At 47.9% G+C, this 15,350-nt stretch overlaps 1 protein-coding gene across 1 annotated transcript in view; it reads right to left on the reverse strand.

The window, feature by feature from the left end:
- Nucleotides 1-1,329: 1,329 nt before the first annotated feature.
- Nucleotides 1,330-15,350, reverse strand: part of LOC123138465 (kinesin-like protein KIN-7D, chloroplastic) — an 18,618-nt gene continuing 4,597 nt past the window's right edge. Inside the window, exons 8-23 of the mRNA XM_044558445.1 lie at nt 14,828-14,906; nt 13,601-13,668; nt 13,394-13,456; nt 13,166-13,270; nt 12,491-12,595; nt 12,267-12,374; nt 12,002-12,148; nt 11,645-11,827; nt 5,549-5,704; nt 5,163-5,384; nt 4,421-4,561; nt 4,207-4,332; nt 4,070-4,120; nt 3,522-3,569; nt 3,224-3,424; nt 1,330-2,226 (exon numbers count right to left, since the gene is read on the reverse strand). Coding sequence (XP_044414380.1) covers nt 1,702-2,226; nt 3,224-3,424; nt 3,522-3,569; nt 4,070-4,120; nt 4,207-4,332; nt 4,421-4,561; nt 5,163-5,384; nt 5,549-5,704; nt 11,645-11,827; nt 12,002-12,148; nt 12,267-12,374; nt 12,491-12,595; nt 13,166-13,270; nt 13,394-13,456; nt 13,601-13,668; nt 14,828-14,906 — 2,328 coding nt within the window. The 3' untranslated portion in view covers nt 1,330-1,701. The remainder of the gene's footprint in view (nt 2,227-3,223; nt 3,425-3,521; nt 3,570-4,069; nt 4,121-4,206; nt 4,333-4,420; nt 4,562-5,162; nt 5,385-5,548; nt 5,705-11,644; nt 11,828-12,001; nt 12,149-12,266; nt 12,375-12,490; nt 12,596-13,165; nt 13,271-13,393; nt 13,457-13,600; nt 13,669-14,827; nt 14,907-15,350) is intronic.

Raw genomic sequence — 15,350 nt, forward strand, 5'->3', positions numbered from 1 at the left:
CCTCAGCGCCCGGTTTAGCGCCGGTGCGCCCCCGGGGGGGGGGGGTGATTTTTAGCGCCTCCTGGGAGACCAACGGCTGGAGATGCTCTAACCATCCAACCATAAGTTGGTGAGCATGTTTGGTGCTTGGTTAATTTGTGTTTGTGTTGTTATCTGTCCGATTGTTTAGATGACATATGGGAGATCAAAAGCAAATCTAGGAGAAATCCATTTTGGATATAGTTTTTTAGTATGAGTTGAACTAAATGCCAAAGATGTAATTGCAGAAATTTGGGAGGATGCTTAAAAACAATTCGCCAAAATATGGAGGACAAGTGAATTGGACTATGCCACTACAATTATGATTTCTCTGGTTCATACAGATGTTGTTACGACACCCGCAAAAAAAGAGATGCTATTACGAAACCTGTTTTTGAGAAATGCAGACAACTTTGCGACACACTTTCAGATGGCACTGTTATATTTTATTACACTAGGACCTTTTATTGTCCATAGCCTCGTTTAGTCCCTTTATCATCACATATCTCATGTCAACGCAATGATGCCCCTTCCTGCCGCCTCTTTTCCTACGCCGCCTTCTTCCTCTTGGAACTTCCTCTTGGAACTGCCATGATGACATTGCTTTGACGGAAGATCACTATCAATGTGCCCTGAAATGGTGTATGAGCAGAACCACAATATGCTTTTGTTCTTCTCCATTATCCCAATGAACACTTTCCCTTTTCTGGAAAAACAATGATAAAAAAAATGAAGTGCCAAATAGTAACCATCTCTCTTGTACAATCTGAATCAACCGCCGGGAAGCTCTGGTTTATATAGCCATAGAGAGATATGCATCATGCATATATTAAGCTCCTTCACGGTTTTATTGCTAACCAAGACATTGCATCCCAGTGTTCTATTTGTGCAGCATGCAGTCTGTATGAAGATTTAAGCACGAACCATGTGGTGACAGACTGACAGAACGCATAACTCACTATCCTGGGAGAATATAACAAAATGTCAAACTTTATCTCCACGTCATAATCTCCCAGTGTTCAGGAAATAATAATAAAATTGAGCAACTTTACACGTCTCTCCTCAGACACGTAGTAAAAACAAGCAACGATATGGGATACATATGTCATCAATAATGGTGAACGTGGAAAAACTGAGTTTCAAAGACCCGACGACAGTCTCAGGAATATGACCCTCCAGCTACACAATCAAACAAAATGGGACAGCAGATTGTTTTTAGGCGTCCAGAATTTTTCAGAACTGACATAGCACAACAAAACCAACATGGCATTTCCGAAAACAGGAGGTTATGCTTTGATCATACAACTATCCTTCAACAAAACCAACATGGCATTCTCCTATAATATACACATTCCAGTTTAATATTCTTCCAATCCAATTGCAGGACGAACAGATGAAAAACAAGTTACTACGTTAGACATCTCACATCTGGTACAAGCACCAGAGACGTTTCTCTTCATTATCACGACCATGTTCTAGGAATTCCAAAATCTCATTACAGCAATGGTAGGAAGCTCTCAGCAGTTGTTAGCACACCACTCTCCACTACTACTCACAACTTTGATTAGCCCAAGAATATACAGGGGACGACACTAATTCACAAAGAAAACCGACCCAAACCACCAATCTTGCATACATACAGAAAAGCCCATACCCAAGCCAAAACAAGCGTTTGATTAGGACTCAGGAGCCATTATATTTGGCCTCCAAATCCTCATGGTCATCATCCCCACGAGACTTCTTCAATTTTGCCACTAGAACCCACATGTTTGCCAGCTCACTCTCCAAGAAGGCCTCCTTTTGCTTTGATTCCTCGACTTTCCTTTGGAGTTCTGCTTCTTTTTGTTCCTTCTCCGCAAGGATGGTTTCTAACGCTCTCTCCCTCTCTTCTCTTGCATTGCCATCTCTTCTGCTAGCTGGTTCATTTCGTCTACTCATGCTCTCTCGCCTAGCAGTACCTCTTGGTCCATTGCTTACTCTGCGAGGGGTTGGACTTCTCTGCGATGCTAACTCGGAAGCAAGCTTCTCATTTTGGTTCATGAGTTTGGTCACTTCTTCTGACAACGCTTTCAATTCCACTCCTGCAGCCGAAGCCAAGCCTTTTGCATATGTACTTTCCTCTAATAGCTTCTGATTGCGAGCCTCGAGTTGAGCTTTGACTTCGGTGAGTTCATGTACCCTCTGCTTTAGCTCACCAAGCTCAAGTGACTGAAGATAGGGGGTAAAAAAGGAAACAGTAGAACAAATAAGCAGACTTCATAAATGTTGATGGCATTTCTAAAATATACACTTAGGGAAGATAATTAAAAATACTACTCCCTCCGATCCATATTACTTGTTGCTCAAACGGACGTATCTAAACGTATTTCACTGCTAGATACATCCGTTTGTGTGACGAGTAATATGGATCGGAGGGAGTAGCATATTACGGGGAGTACATCACAAAACTTGAAAGAGCAATTGCCTAGTTGCACAAATCAGTTTAATGAACACCTCATTGAACAAATCAGTTTAATGCAGACCTCACCATGGGACACGGGGTCAAGACAGATTTTCACACTGATAAGAATGTTTGTTTTTGATATCTGCCTGCGTAGCTCAGAATCAGACCGTTATTTATTAGTAAATTCATTACAACAGGTTTCACTTATTGGGAATGAAGTGTGCACACATGTGATAAAATCCTTGGAGAGTTTAGTGTTAGCAACCCATTAATACGACAAGAAACCTTAGGAAATGCTCAATGGTGTGATGTCAGTTATCTTGTCAGTTTTTCGCACATGTGAAGAGAAAGTGTGGCAACCTGTTGACGAAGCTTATTAAAAAATGTTGAGCGATGGGATAACTCAGCCATAAGACTCGAGAGATAAAAGAGATAACAGCTAACATTATAGTAGTTGGTCTTTAGAGATATGGCTTGGGTACGAGACTCAGGAGATATAAGAGACAACAACTTGTCTTTAGTGTTGTCTCCGGATGATATAGATGAGTCTTAAGAGATAGCAGCTGTGTTACCTATGTAACTAATTTGAAGGCAAAATAAAATTAAAAATCGTGTTTGCTGAGCACAATGAAGTTCCAAAATATGGCAGAAGTAGGACCTGATGGTTAAAAGGAGAAGTTTCTGTTTCTAATTGATAAACTGGTTCGTATCTCCTGGGCGTAGTTATGAATAAAGTGCAAGCAAGGGCGCAGCAAAGCAAACCTGCTGTTCCTTTTGCAGTTGTTCAGCAGAGATATCCCTGGAAACTGGTTTTTCTTGATCACTGTGTTGTTCTTCATGGTTTACTCCTGAACTATTCTGCATCATAATGCTATTTGACAGTGAATCCTTAGCTTGAAGAGCTTGGGAAAGATGTTCTTTAAGGCAAGCAACTGCCTCTTGTAATTCCATGCACTCAGTTGTCTGTAACACAATAAATTCAAATAAGTGGTATGAATTGATCGTCATAGTTATACTGTTGCACTTACAAGAAAAGGAAGCAAATTCTAGTACATCTAACCTTTTCCTGTAGCTGCTCTTGTATTACTCTGTTATCTGCTACCTTCACCTGCAATAAGAAACAGCAAATCAGGCTTAGTGGCCAAGACTTGGTCTGACACACTCATATCATAGAAGCTGTTCAAAAAACTAGAAAAAAACTTGATCTGCGCAGAGCTGTATCTAGAGGTGCACAATTAATCCACACAAAACTGAATCTATATTGGGCCTAACAAACCTAACAAACCCGAATGGAGTTCATATTTTACCCAAATATTCATCAACTTGTGTTCTGACATGTTCTTATTTTTTGTTTCACGAATCAAACTTACTACAACTCCACAATATTAGTATACTAGAACAATTGGGATAATACATTCCAAAGGGTACAACAATGTTCTTCGTTTCTTTCACGCCTCCACCTTACTTACCCACAATATTAGCCTACTCAAGCAATTGAAAATGACAAACTATGAAGAGCAAAAAAGAAAAGAGCAGCAACAGGTGTGAATTAATACTAGTATATGGGACAACAACAAAAGGGCGGAGTACCATACACGATTTAAGTACCTCGAGTTCGAAAGATTTCTCATTAAGTTGCTCAAGTAGTTCCCCGTAAGACTGCAAAACAAATAAAACCATCATATTGGTACACGGAATGTTCAGAAAGGTATTAGTATAAGACCAAGATGATGATAGAATGTTACCGGTGAAAGATCTAACTTGTCAACCTTCACTTGACTATTTGACAAGGAATGAGGCATCTGTTTTTCTAAAGATGATATCTGCTGCTGCTTTGCCTTAATTTCGTCACTGATCTTCTTCATTTTCATCTTCAAATGCCAAAAGATTGAGCTTCACGAGATGAAAAGCATGTAACAACTAACAATACATTAAGTCCTAAATCAGACAAGAGATTACCTGAATTTTCTCACTATTCGGGTTTCTTCCAGCTTCCTCAGTGAGGCGCTTTAGAACACTTGTATGAAGTGCAACCTCCCCTGATAAAATCTTTAATTGCTCTCTTAGTAAGTCAACATGGTCGATTGTTTTTGTGCTCGCCTGTGATCACACCACACATGAAAGAATGTCGTTAGACGCACAACAATGAACTGAAAATAAATAAGAAGAGAACACGAATGACTAATCCCATGTGGTCCAAAATAGGTAGCTGTGTTAACAAATAACCGTTCAATTTAGAAACTATATTAGTCTTCTTCATAGATAGTAGCTGCTATGTAGTACTCCCTCCGTTCGGAATTACTTAGTCACAAAAATGAATAAGAATGGATCTATCTACAACTAAAATACATCTAGATACATTCATTTCTTGGACGAGTAATTCCGGACGGAGGGAGTACAATGTTTTCCTGTAATATTTTGTTCTCAAAATATAAACTATTATCCATGCACAGAACTTGATTATTATTTTCTGAAATATGATATACTACATAAAAATTATTTTATTAAGTATTAAGGAATTTCAGGAAATAATTTGCCCCAATTTGAAATGCTAATTGAGTACTCATCACATGTCTGCATGCGATACTTTCAAAGTGAGACTATACTTTTGTGCATTGCACATATCAAATTTCATGCAGTGTGCAACTGGACATTTTCCACCTGATAAAGCTTGGTCTTGCTAAAAGATAATGCTTCCTACCAGAGATGCTTCTTCTCCAGTAAGACCATCAGAAGGAAAATCCCCATGGCCAATGCTCAGCATATCAGCTGACTCACTCTCATTAACCAACGAAGTTGATATTCTTGGTTCTGCAGGAAAATTCAGACTCTCCCCAATAGGTGTTGAAGGAGCAGTTGATTTAGTCAAACTGGACTTATCGCATTCTGAACTTGTTAGAGTAGAAGCTCCACCATCGCGTTTCTGGAAAAGAGAATAAGAAGAAAAAAATGTACCATGTGAATGGATTATTTTCTTATTAAGAAAACAGATGGTTTTCTTTATTTGATACCACTTGCATTTACACAAAAGAACAATTGAATATATGCAGGAACCATACACTATTAAGAAATGCCATATTTGCATACCCGAATTTTGAACCAGTTAAGTAGTCCTTTCCTGTTCTTTTTCTCCTCCTTCGAAGAGTCTTCAGGTGTCACACCAAATCCTTCGCCAGGAGTGAGTAATTCATTGCTTTCATTATCCAACATGATATCTCGCCTTCTGTACGGGAGGTAAGCCAGCTGCAGTTTAGCAAGAGAATTTTAGATATATGAAGTTACCAAGATAATTGTAATTAAGTACTCCCTCCGTCCAGAATTTCTTGTCATGGAAATGGATGTATCTAGCCTACCCCAACTTGCTTGGGACTAAAGGCTTTGTTGTTGTTGTTGTTATTGTTGGAAATGGATGTATCTAGACGTATTTTAGTTCTAGATACATCTGTTTTTATCTATTTCCACGACATGTAATTTGGGACGGAAGGAGTACTACTGTTATGACCGGTTTGGTCTATACAAGGAAGAGGCCCACCGGGCATTAGTATTAGGGGCTTGACCCACAAGTTATCTTAGGCAAGTTATTTTAGGCAAGTTATCTTAGGCTAAAGTTATAAATACTAGTTGTAAGACATCGTTTGAGATCAAGCAATAAAGATAGTTCTATCATATTGCCCGGCTCCAGAGGAGCCGGAAACCCTAGCCGCACCTTGCTCTAGCCGCCGCCGCCCTTCTTCTCCCTCGCGACGGCGCCAACACGCCGGAGCCGCCGCCCTCGCCCCCAACCCTCGCTGTTCTGCCCGTATAACCTACGGAGTAGAGCCGGTAGGAACCCTAGTCCTACCAATTTGGTATCAGGTACCCGGGTTTCGACCATGTCTTCGCCACCTCCAATTCCGCCGCCGCCACCACCACCGCCGCTGCCCATCAACTCCACCACCGCCGCCGCCGCCAACTCCACCGCCGCCGCTTCCGCGCCGGGCGTCACGGCCTCGCTCTCGTCGGGCGCTACGGCATCGCTCTCGGCGCCGACCCTCCCGGCGCCCGGCACCGCGCCAGGCCACGGGCGGCCACCGACCCCCGTCCAACATACGCCGCCGCCGTCACCTCCCCCGCAGCCGCAGCAGTTCACACAGGAGGCAATGGCCGGCGTCCTCAACGACCTAGTCGCCGCGGTCCAGGGCATCCGCCTCTACCTGGCAAGTCCGTACGGGCCGCCTCCACCACTACATCCCGCCCTGGCCGCGGGTCCGCAGGCCCTGCCGTGGTACTCGGTACCGGGGGCCATCACCGGAGGCTACCCGGCGCTCCCCGCCCCGGCGGCCGCACCGCCGCCGTGGCCGCCGCCGCTCGCGACGGCAACCGCGCCACTCGCCACCACCACAGGGCCGCAGTGGCCCACCTGGACCGCACCATCCGCGCCGTCTCCCGCCGCGCCGTCACTTCCAGCAGCCACGGAGCAGGGTCCTCCACCACCCCATCCCAGCCCTAACTTGGGCCGGTCGTCGCCGAGCGGGCTTCCGATCCAGGAGATCCGCTTTCCGTCATCGCCATCACCACTCCCCGACTGGCTTCACGGGCCGCCATCGGCCTACCCGGGGGCCCGTCCGCCGTCCGGTTTCCCGTTGCAGCCCGAGGCGTCGGGCGTCACCGGGAACTACGCCGGGCCTTCCACCATGGACCGCGCACCATCATCCGCCCTACGCACCGCCGAGGCAGTGGGCCAGGGCGCGCCACACCAGCAGCCGCCCCGGTTCGCCAAGATCGACTTCGCCACATACGACGGCTCCGACGACCCTCTTAACTGGCTCAACCAGTGTGACCAGTTCTTTCGCGGACAACGCACACCCGCGTCGGAGCGTACTTGGCTGGCTTCCTACCATCTCCGCGGGGCCGCCCAGACATGGTACTACGCCCTCGAGCAGGACGAGGGCGGCATGCCCCCGTGGGATCGTTTCCGAGAGCTGTGCCTTCTTCGTTTCGGGCCACCGGTCCGCGGGAGCCGCTTGGCCGAGTTGGGCCGCTTGCCGTTCACCTCCACGGTGCAGGACTTCGCCGACCGCTTCCAGGCCCTGGCGTGCCACGCGCCCGATGTGACGGCCTTACAACGGGCGGAGCTTTTCATCGGCAGCCTTCCCGACCACATCCGCGTGGATGTCGAGATGAAGGGGCCCCAAGACCTTCAGACGGCCATGTACTATGCCTGGGCGTTCGAGCAATGCGCCCAGGCCTTAACGCGTCCATCCGCGCCACGTGGGGGCCGACAGCTTCCCCGGCCGTCTCCGGCAGCACCGGCGTCGTCCACAGCCGCCCCGGCACCCACCCCGGCACCGACGCGGCCATTCAGGTGCCTCACTCAGGCGGAACAGCTGGAACGCCGGCGCCTGGGCTTGTGTTTCAATTGTGATGCGCCCTATGCACCGGGCCATGTTTGTCCCCGCCTCTTCTACCTGGAGACGACAGACGAGCCTGAGGAGGAGACACTGGAGGATGGCCTCGGCGCTCCAGCCCTTGCGGAGCCCGCAGCGGCACCCGCGCCCGCCCCGGCCACCGCCCTTGTGGTGTCCCTACACGCGCTGGCCGGCATCCGTGATGAACGGACGATGCTCTTACCGGTCATGATCCAGGGCGAGCGCCTGGCGGCCCTAGTGGATACAGGGTCCACGCATAACTTTCTACCGGAGACCACCATGCGGTGCCTTGCATTACAGCCAACCGGCGGTGAGCAGTTGCGAGTCACAGTCGCTAATGGTGACCGTCTCCGCTGCCACGGGCTCGCCCGCGACGTGCCCATCACTATTGGCGACGAGCACTTCACCATCACCTGCGCCGGCATCGACTTGGGCTGCTTCGACTTCATCCTCGGCGTCGACTTCCTACGCACTCTTGGTCCTATTCTATGGGATTTCGACGCGCTGACGATGACCTTCTGGCGGTTGGGCCGCCGCATTCAGTGGGACGGCATTGGAGGTGCCGCCCCAACCACTCCACTCCAGCTGGCCGCGACCACCGCCATGGCCGAGCACCCACTATTGGAGAGCCTCCTCCAGCAGCACGCGGACATCTTCACCGAGCCACAGGGGCTGCCGCCCGCCCGCACGATCACCGTATACATCTTCTACCAGGCTCCGCACCGGTGGCGGTACAGCCTTACCGCTACCCACAGTTGCAGAAGGATGAGTTGGAGCGGCAGTGTGCGCTCATGCTCGCGGCAGGCATCATCCGGCTCTCCACTTCGCCATTTACCGCGCCGGTGCTTCTCGTCCGCAAGTCAGACGGCACATGGCGTTTCTGCATCGACTACCGTGCCCTTAATGCTGTCACCCTTAAGGACAAGTTTCCTATTCCGGTGGTCGACGAGCTCCTCGATGAGCTCCACGGGGCGCGCTTCCTCACCAAACTTGACCTCCGGTCGGGGTACCACCAGGTGCGCATGCACCCGGATGACATCGCCAAGACGGCGTTTCGGACTCATCACGGCCACTTCGAGTTCTTGGTGATGCCCTTTGGCCTCACCAATGCCCCGGTGACCTTCCAGGCTTTGATGAACGACGTCCTCAGGCCCTACCTACGCCGGTTTGTGCTCGTTTTCTTTGATGATATTCTAATCTACAGTGCGTCTTGGGCCGAGCACCTCCAGCACGTCGCCATCGTCTTCAACGAGCTTCGAGCGCACCACCTCCACCTTAAGCGCTCGAAGTGCTCGTTCGGGACGCCTTCGGTGGCCTACTTGGGCCACGTCATCTCGGCCGACGGGGTGGCTAAGGACGCCGACAAGGTGGCAGCCGTCTCCGCATGGCCGACGCCTCACTCGCTGCGGGCTCTCCACGGGTTCCTCGGCCTCGCCGGCTACTACCGGAAATTTATCCAGGAGTTCGGGCTTACCGCGGCGCCCCTCACGCGGTTGCTTCGCCGCCACGCTTTCGCCTAGGACGACGAGGCGACAACGGCGTTCGAGGCCCTCAAGGGGGCCCTCACGACGGGCCCCGTCCTCCAGATGCCCGACTTCGATCGCCCGTTCGTGGTGGACTGTGACACCTCGGGCGCAGGTTTCGGCGCCGTGCTTCATCAGGGCGATGGGCCCCTCGCCTTCTTCAGCCGGCCTTTCGCTCCACGTCATCTTAAGCTGGCAGCATATGAGCGGGAGCTCATTGGCCTTGTACAGGCCGTTCGTCATTGGCGGCCGTACTTGTGGGGACGGTCCTTCCAGATTCGCACCGACCACTACAGCCTGAAGTTTTTGCTGGACCAACGGCTGTCGACCGTGCCGCAGCACCAGTGGATCAGCAAGCTCTTCGGCTTCGACTTCTCCGTCGAGTATCGGCCGGGCCGCCTTAACACCGTGGCCGACGCGCTGTCCCGTCGCGACTCCGACCTCGCTTCCTCCGATGACGAGTCCGCCGGAGCGGCCCTGTGCATCCGCTCCGGGCCGACGTTCGGCCTCTTCGCCGACATTCGCCGCGCCACTGTGACGGCCGACGACGCCGTCCGTCTTCAGCAGCAGCTCACGGTCGGCGACCTGGAGGAGCCTTGGCGCTTTTCTGACGGACTGCTCCTCCATGGGCGCCGGGTCTTTGTTCCGGCGCAGGATGATCTCCGTCACCAGGTGTTACAGCTCGCCCACTCGACGGGTCATGAGGGTATGCAGAAAACCCTCCATCGTCTTCGCGCCGACTTCTACATCCCTGGCGATCGCGCCCTGGTCCGCGACTGGGTGCGGTCTTGTCAGACATGCCAGCGCAACAAGACAGAGACTCTCAGGCCGGCCGGGTTACTCCAGCCCTTGGAGGTACCCTCTCAGGTCTGGGCGGACATATCCATGGACTTCATTGAGGGCCTTCCCAAGGTGGGCGGCAAGTCGGTCATCCTCACGGTGGTCGACCGCTTCTCCAAGTACGCCCACTTCATAGCGCTCGGACATCCATACACGGCGGTGTCCGTGGCCCGGGCCTTCTTCGACGGCATCGTCCGTCTACACGGGTTCCCTGCTTCGATCGTCAGTTATCGAGACCCCGTGTTCACGGGCCATGTCTGGTGCGACATCTTCAGGATGGCGGGTGTCCATCTCCGCCTGAGTACGGCGTTCCATCCTCAGACGGACGGTCAGTCCGAGGTGGTTAACAAGGTCATTGCCATGTATTTGCGTTGTGTGACAGGTGATCGGCCTCGCGCTTGGGTGGACTGGCTCTCTTGGGCGGAGTACTGCTACAACACCTCTTATCAGTCCGCCCTGCGCGCTACGCCATTTGAGGTGGTCTATGGTCGACCACCCCCGCCTATACTTCCGGTGGATCCGGAGACAGCTCGGACGGAGGTTGCGGGTGACCTCATCCGCACTCGTGATGAGATGCTTGCTGAGGTTCGTCAGCATCTCCTTCAGGCCCAGCAGCTAGCCAAGCACTACTACGACGATCATCATCGCGAGGCGGAGTTCGCGGTGGGTGATTGGGTGTGGCTGCGTCTTCTCCATCGCTCTACGCAGTCCCTCGACCCGCGCGCGAAGCGCAAGCTCGGCCCTCGCTACGCCGGGCCCTTCCCTATCTTGGAGCGCATTGGGAAGGTGGCCTATCGTCTTCAGCTTCCAGCCCGCGCTCGCATCCACGACGTTTTCCATGTGGGGCTGCTCAAGCCTTTTCGTGGCGAGCCACCGGCGCTTCCTCCCATCGCCAATGGTCGCATTCTTCCAGAGCCGGCAAAGGTATTGCAGGCGCAGCTCCGTCGTGGCGTCTGGTTCATCCTCGTTCAGTGGCAAGTATTAGGGGCTTGACCCACAAGTTATCTTAGGCAAGTTATTTTAGGCAAGTTATCTTAGGCTAAAGTTATAAATACTAGTTATAAGACATCGTTTGAGATCAAACAATAAAGATAGTTCTATCATATTGCCCGGCTCCAGAGGAGCCGAAAACCCTAGCCGCACCTTGCCCTAGCCGCCGCCGCCCTTCTTCTCCCTCGCGACGGCGCCAACACGCCGAAGCCGCCGCCCTCGCCCCCAACCCTCGCTGTTCTGCCCGTATAACCTACGGAGTAGAGCCGGTAGGAACCCTAGTCCTACCAACTACCAACTCCATGTTTCTAGAAACTGGATCTGTCCATTTATTCTCCAAAGTATAACATACCAGCAACCAAAGAAAACTAATATCAAAAAAGAAAATTAATGTCTGCCATCATATATATCTATAACCTGACCTCCTCTTCCCCAAAAGAGTGTCTCCTTCTTGGCCCAGGATGTGGAGAAAATCTAGAAGTCGGAGTTGCCTTTGTGGAAACAAGGATAAGTTTTGTGAGCCGCTGTATCCTTGCAAGCAAAGCTGATTTAGCTTCCTCTTCTTGTTCAAGTCTTGATTGCAACTTGACGTTACCATCTTCTAGCTTTTCATATGATGAACAGACCATAGTTAGGAGGATACACCAACAAAAGAGAAAGTGTTATATAGTTCAAAATTATCTGATTCTACACAATGCTTCAGACACAAGAGCGGCTCAAGATAAGATGTCATATATAGAGTCAAGGACAAATTCAGCAACAATAAAACAGTTTTTCACCTTCTGCTTCCAAAGGATCATATTATCGTCTTCGGCATCTTTTAACGGAGTTCCAGTAATAATACCCATTTTCAGCTGTTCTAGCTCTTCCTTTAATCCGCGAATCTCATTCTGGTATTTCTTTATCAAAGATTTTTCATCAATTATCTGTAGATCATAAAGACAGATGCAGAAGAACATTTCAGAATGCAGAAGTACCTCAGAATATAACTTGGAAAAAAAAGCTGGCTTTAGAATTACAGGTAAGCAACTAATCATGACTTACCTTGTTTTGTGATGCTTGGACCTCAATGCGCTTTGCACGGTGGGCAAATTTTAGTGTGTTGTGGGTCTCTTCGGAGTTGCTTGATGCCGGGGTCACTGTGCAAATTAGCTGCAACGAAATGATGTGGTTAGTATGTCACAAATCCAAATAACATTACGTCTCAAATTAAAATCATAATCACATTAATTATAACCAGTGTGCCAAGTGGACAAGAAACAACTCACTGAAACGCGCCCTTGTCCACTCAAGGATGACTGAAGTAGCCGTGTTAGTTTTGAATCTCGAAACGGAATATGTGTAGCTTTTCCATCAGTCAGTTTTGATATCACCTGAAAAAGAAACATGGTGATTGCTCTGTTGTTCAAGAAGAAAAAATTCTCAGTTCATGACAACTAAGACACCAAAACTTACAAATTGAGATAACAAACAAAAGCGCAAAACTAAAGCATGTTCCTTGACCAGATTGTTCACAGTTAAAAAGATAAAAGGTAATAGCAAATTAAATCCTTGATGAAAGTCAAAACAGTGAAGTGTTCGGATTGTCAATCACTGAGTAAACATGGGTTCGCCTAAATCAAAGACAGACGAGCGATACACAGAAAACGCCAGTGAAGAAAAATATAGATTTGTAGTCAAGTGATAAACAATGCCATGCATACATCTGAAGAATTCCGATCTTCCAGATTATGAATTTCATGTATCAGGATTTAGCACGTTATGATGTGGATAATAAACTCATTTAACTGCATGTTCCACATGAACATGAAGTCAAGAGCACAGCAGAATAGCAGATGACATTGTAACATGTTTGGTAGTAGAATGAATAAAGCACAAGGCAAGGCAATGCAAAGATATCAGAATCTTATGACGTATAGCCAAGTAGCGTTAATGAGCCTTACCGTTCCAAGAGTTAGCAAGCTTTTATTGATGTAAGATCCTTCCTTTCGGCGTACTCCAGTTGTTTCTGCCCTTGAGCTCTCTGAACCTGCCAGATCGATGAGGTTCTACAAAAAAGGAGAGACATTTGAAGAATCAATATATACTCTGGCAGCATGGATCAAGACATGCTAAATGCAAAAAAAAAGGTAAATTTTAGAAATATGAAAAACAGCAGGATCCAAACCCACCAGCTGTGAGAAGGTGACTGCTTCCCCTTCATTAGAGTCGCCGTAAGAGCTGCTCTCTATTGTCTGTCATATAACAAGGCAAAACCTAAGGAGCATTTCCAGACATCAAGTGAAGCTCTTTCACTAATATAAAAGTACATGTTGCAGATCGGTCAAATGGTAGCCTTGCATACTACAAACATATAAAAAAAAATCACGCCTCATTACCAGTGTAAAAATTGTATGACTTCTACTACTTAATAGATTGAAGTTAGTGGATCCAACATGTCTATGCTCTGCATTAGAATGAACACACAGATTAGCAAATAAACCGAATATGCTGGCTAAGGGCACATATAACAAGCACATCTGCACCACTGGAAAGTCAAAGTGGATACATTTTATAAAGTGAGATACTACCACAAACGAGTGTACTCAGGGGAATGCAATCTCAACATAATATATATCTTGTACGTATATCACCACAAAAGACAAGCATTTGGTGAACTAAAACCAGCTTTTAAACTTTTCTGTAATGCCGAAATTGTCTTTCTACAACTCTGTTAGTCAGGTGCTGGAAAGGCCAGTGATCCAGAATACAGTCAATGGCGAGCCGCTACATTGTCCTCTGACTCTTATCCAAAGGGTGTGCAGTTGAGAGGCTCTGCGTCATCAATCATGTAAGACAGCCAAAGGTTTATCCAAAGGGTGTGCAGTACTTGACCAGTCATACTGCACGACCCACAGGTGTAGCATGATTTAAACCAGTAGCGAGTAGGGAGTAACCAGAGTATACGTCATCGTCAGCAGTATCAACAGCTCGAATGGTATTTCTCTAGTAAGTACTTACAATTATTAAGAGATTATGATCAGTTTCAGAACTTCGAGCTACTTGTCTAGTCCTTTCTTAAGAAAACTGAAAAGGTGCGTGAACTTTTCAGCCACATCACTGACATTGCTGCCACAAGTTCCGTTTATTTTATCTGTTTCTGGCCATTGTTCTTCCACTTTTAGCATTCTTTTTTGTGGAAGTTATTTTATCCTAACGGTGGAGTTTATTTGTGACTGTCGGTTGTTTAGTGTTTGTTTACTCATTGCAGTGATGTGGAAGACATGTGCCATTCACGTCACCCAAAGCGTTCGTGAGACCACCCGAGGGTGAAAAGTGAACAGTGTCAATAGTGCAAGTTTACAATGGTGTTAGAGTTTATGCTTAAAAGGTGAACTTCCGACAGAGTTCAAGGTTGACAAATACACATTTTCCTTTTTCTGGTGGTCTCGATCTTCTAACTTTGCCAGAGAATAATCCATGAGATAAGATCTCAATAAATGGACATGTCATCCTCAATACTACTACTAGAGAGCCAAATGTTCGACCATGGCAAGTTGGCAACACAACAATAGATCCACAGGTGGACCAAAAAACGCAGACAATTATATCATTACAGAAGTTACCTTCTCCAGCTGCAATTAGGGACAGAGCATGTGCAGGAGATAATACCACTTCTTCTTTGATACCCTCGACAAACGTTCCCTGAGAAGTTAATGCGGGCCGAGGAACTATCAGTTCATTGTACAGAATAATAAGTTGCGTTCATCCTAAGTGCCTATCAAGGTCAGGATTGAACTTCTAGGCATGTTACTCTAAGAATATGAACTTCTCCACAAATAAAGACATCTGGAATGGTACCCATCACTACACTGGAAAATGTATCCATGACTAGTACCATACATATCATAACTTGTAGTGAAATGCTTTTATTGACCAAACCATACAAACTGCAAGCCTTTTGCAACCTTTGAAGGGCATGACATAACATTACTTCAGGCATGAATATTATGGGTATGTTTGGTGGTGCTGGAAATTGTCCTAGTCCTTCCGATCCATATTAACTGTCGTTGATCTAGTACAATACTAAATCAGCGTCAATTAATATGGATCGGAGGGAGTAATAAAAAACTATCAGTCCATGATATG

Source organism: Triticum aestivum, chromosome 6B (assembly GCF_018294505.1).
Source record: "Triticum aestivum cultivar Chinese Spring chromosome 6B, IWGSC CS RefSeq v2.1, whole genome shotgun sequence".
Taxonomy (NCBI): Eukaryota; Viridiplantae; Streptophyta; class Magnoliopsida; order Poales; family Poaceae; genus Triticum; species Triticum aestivum.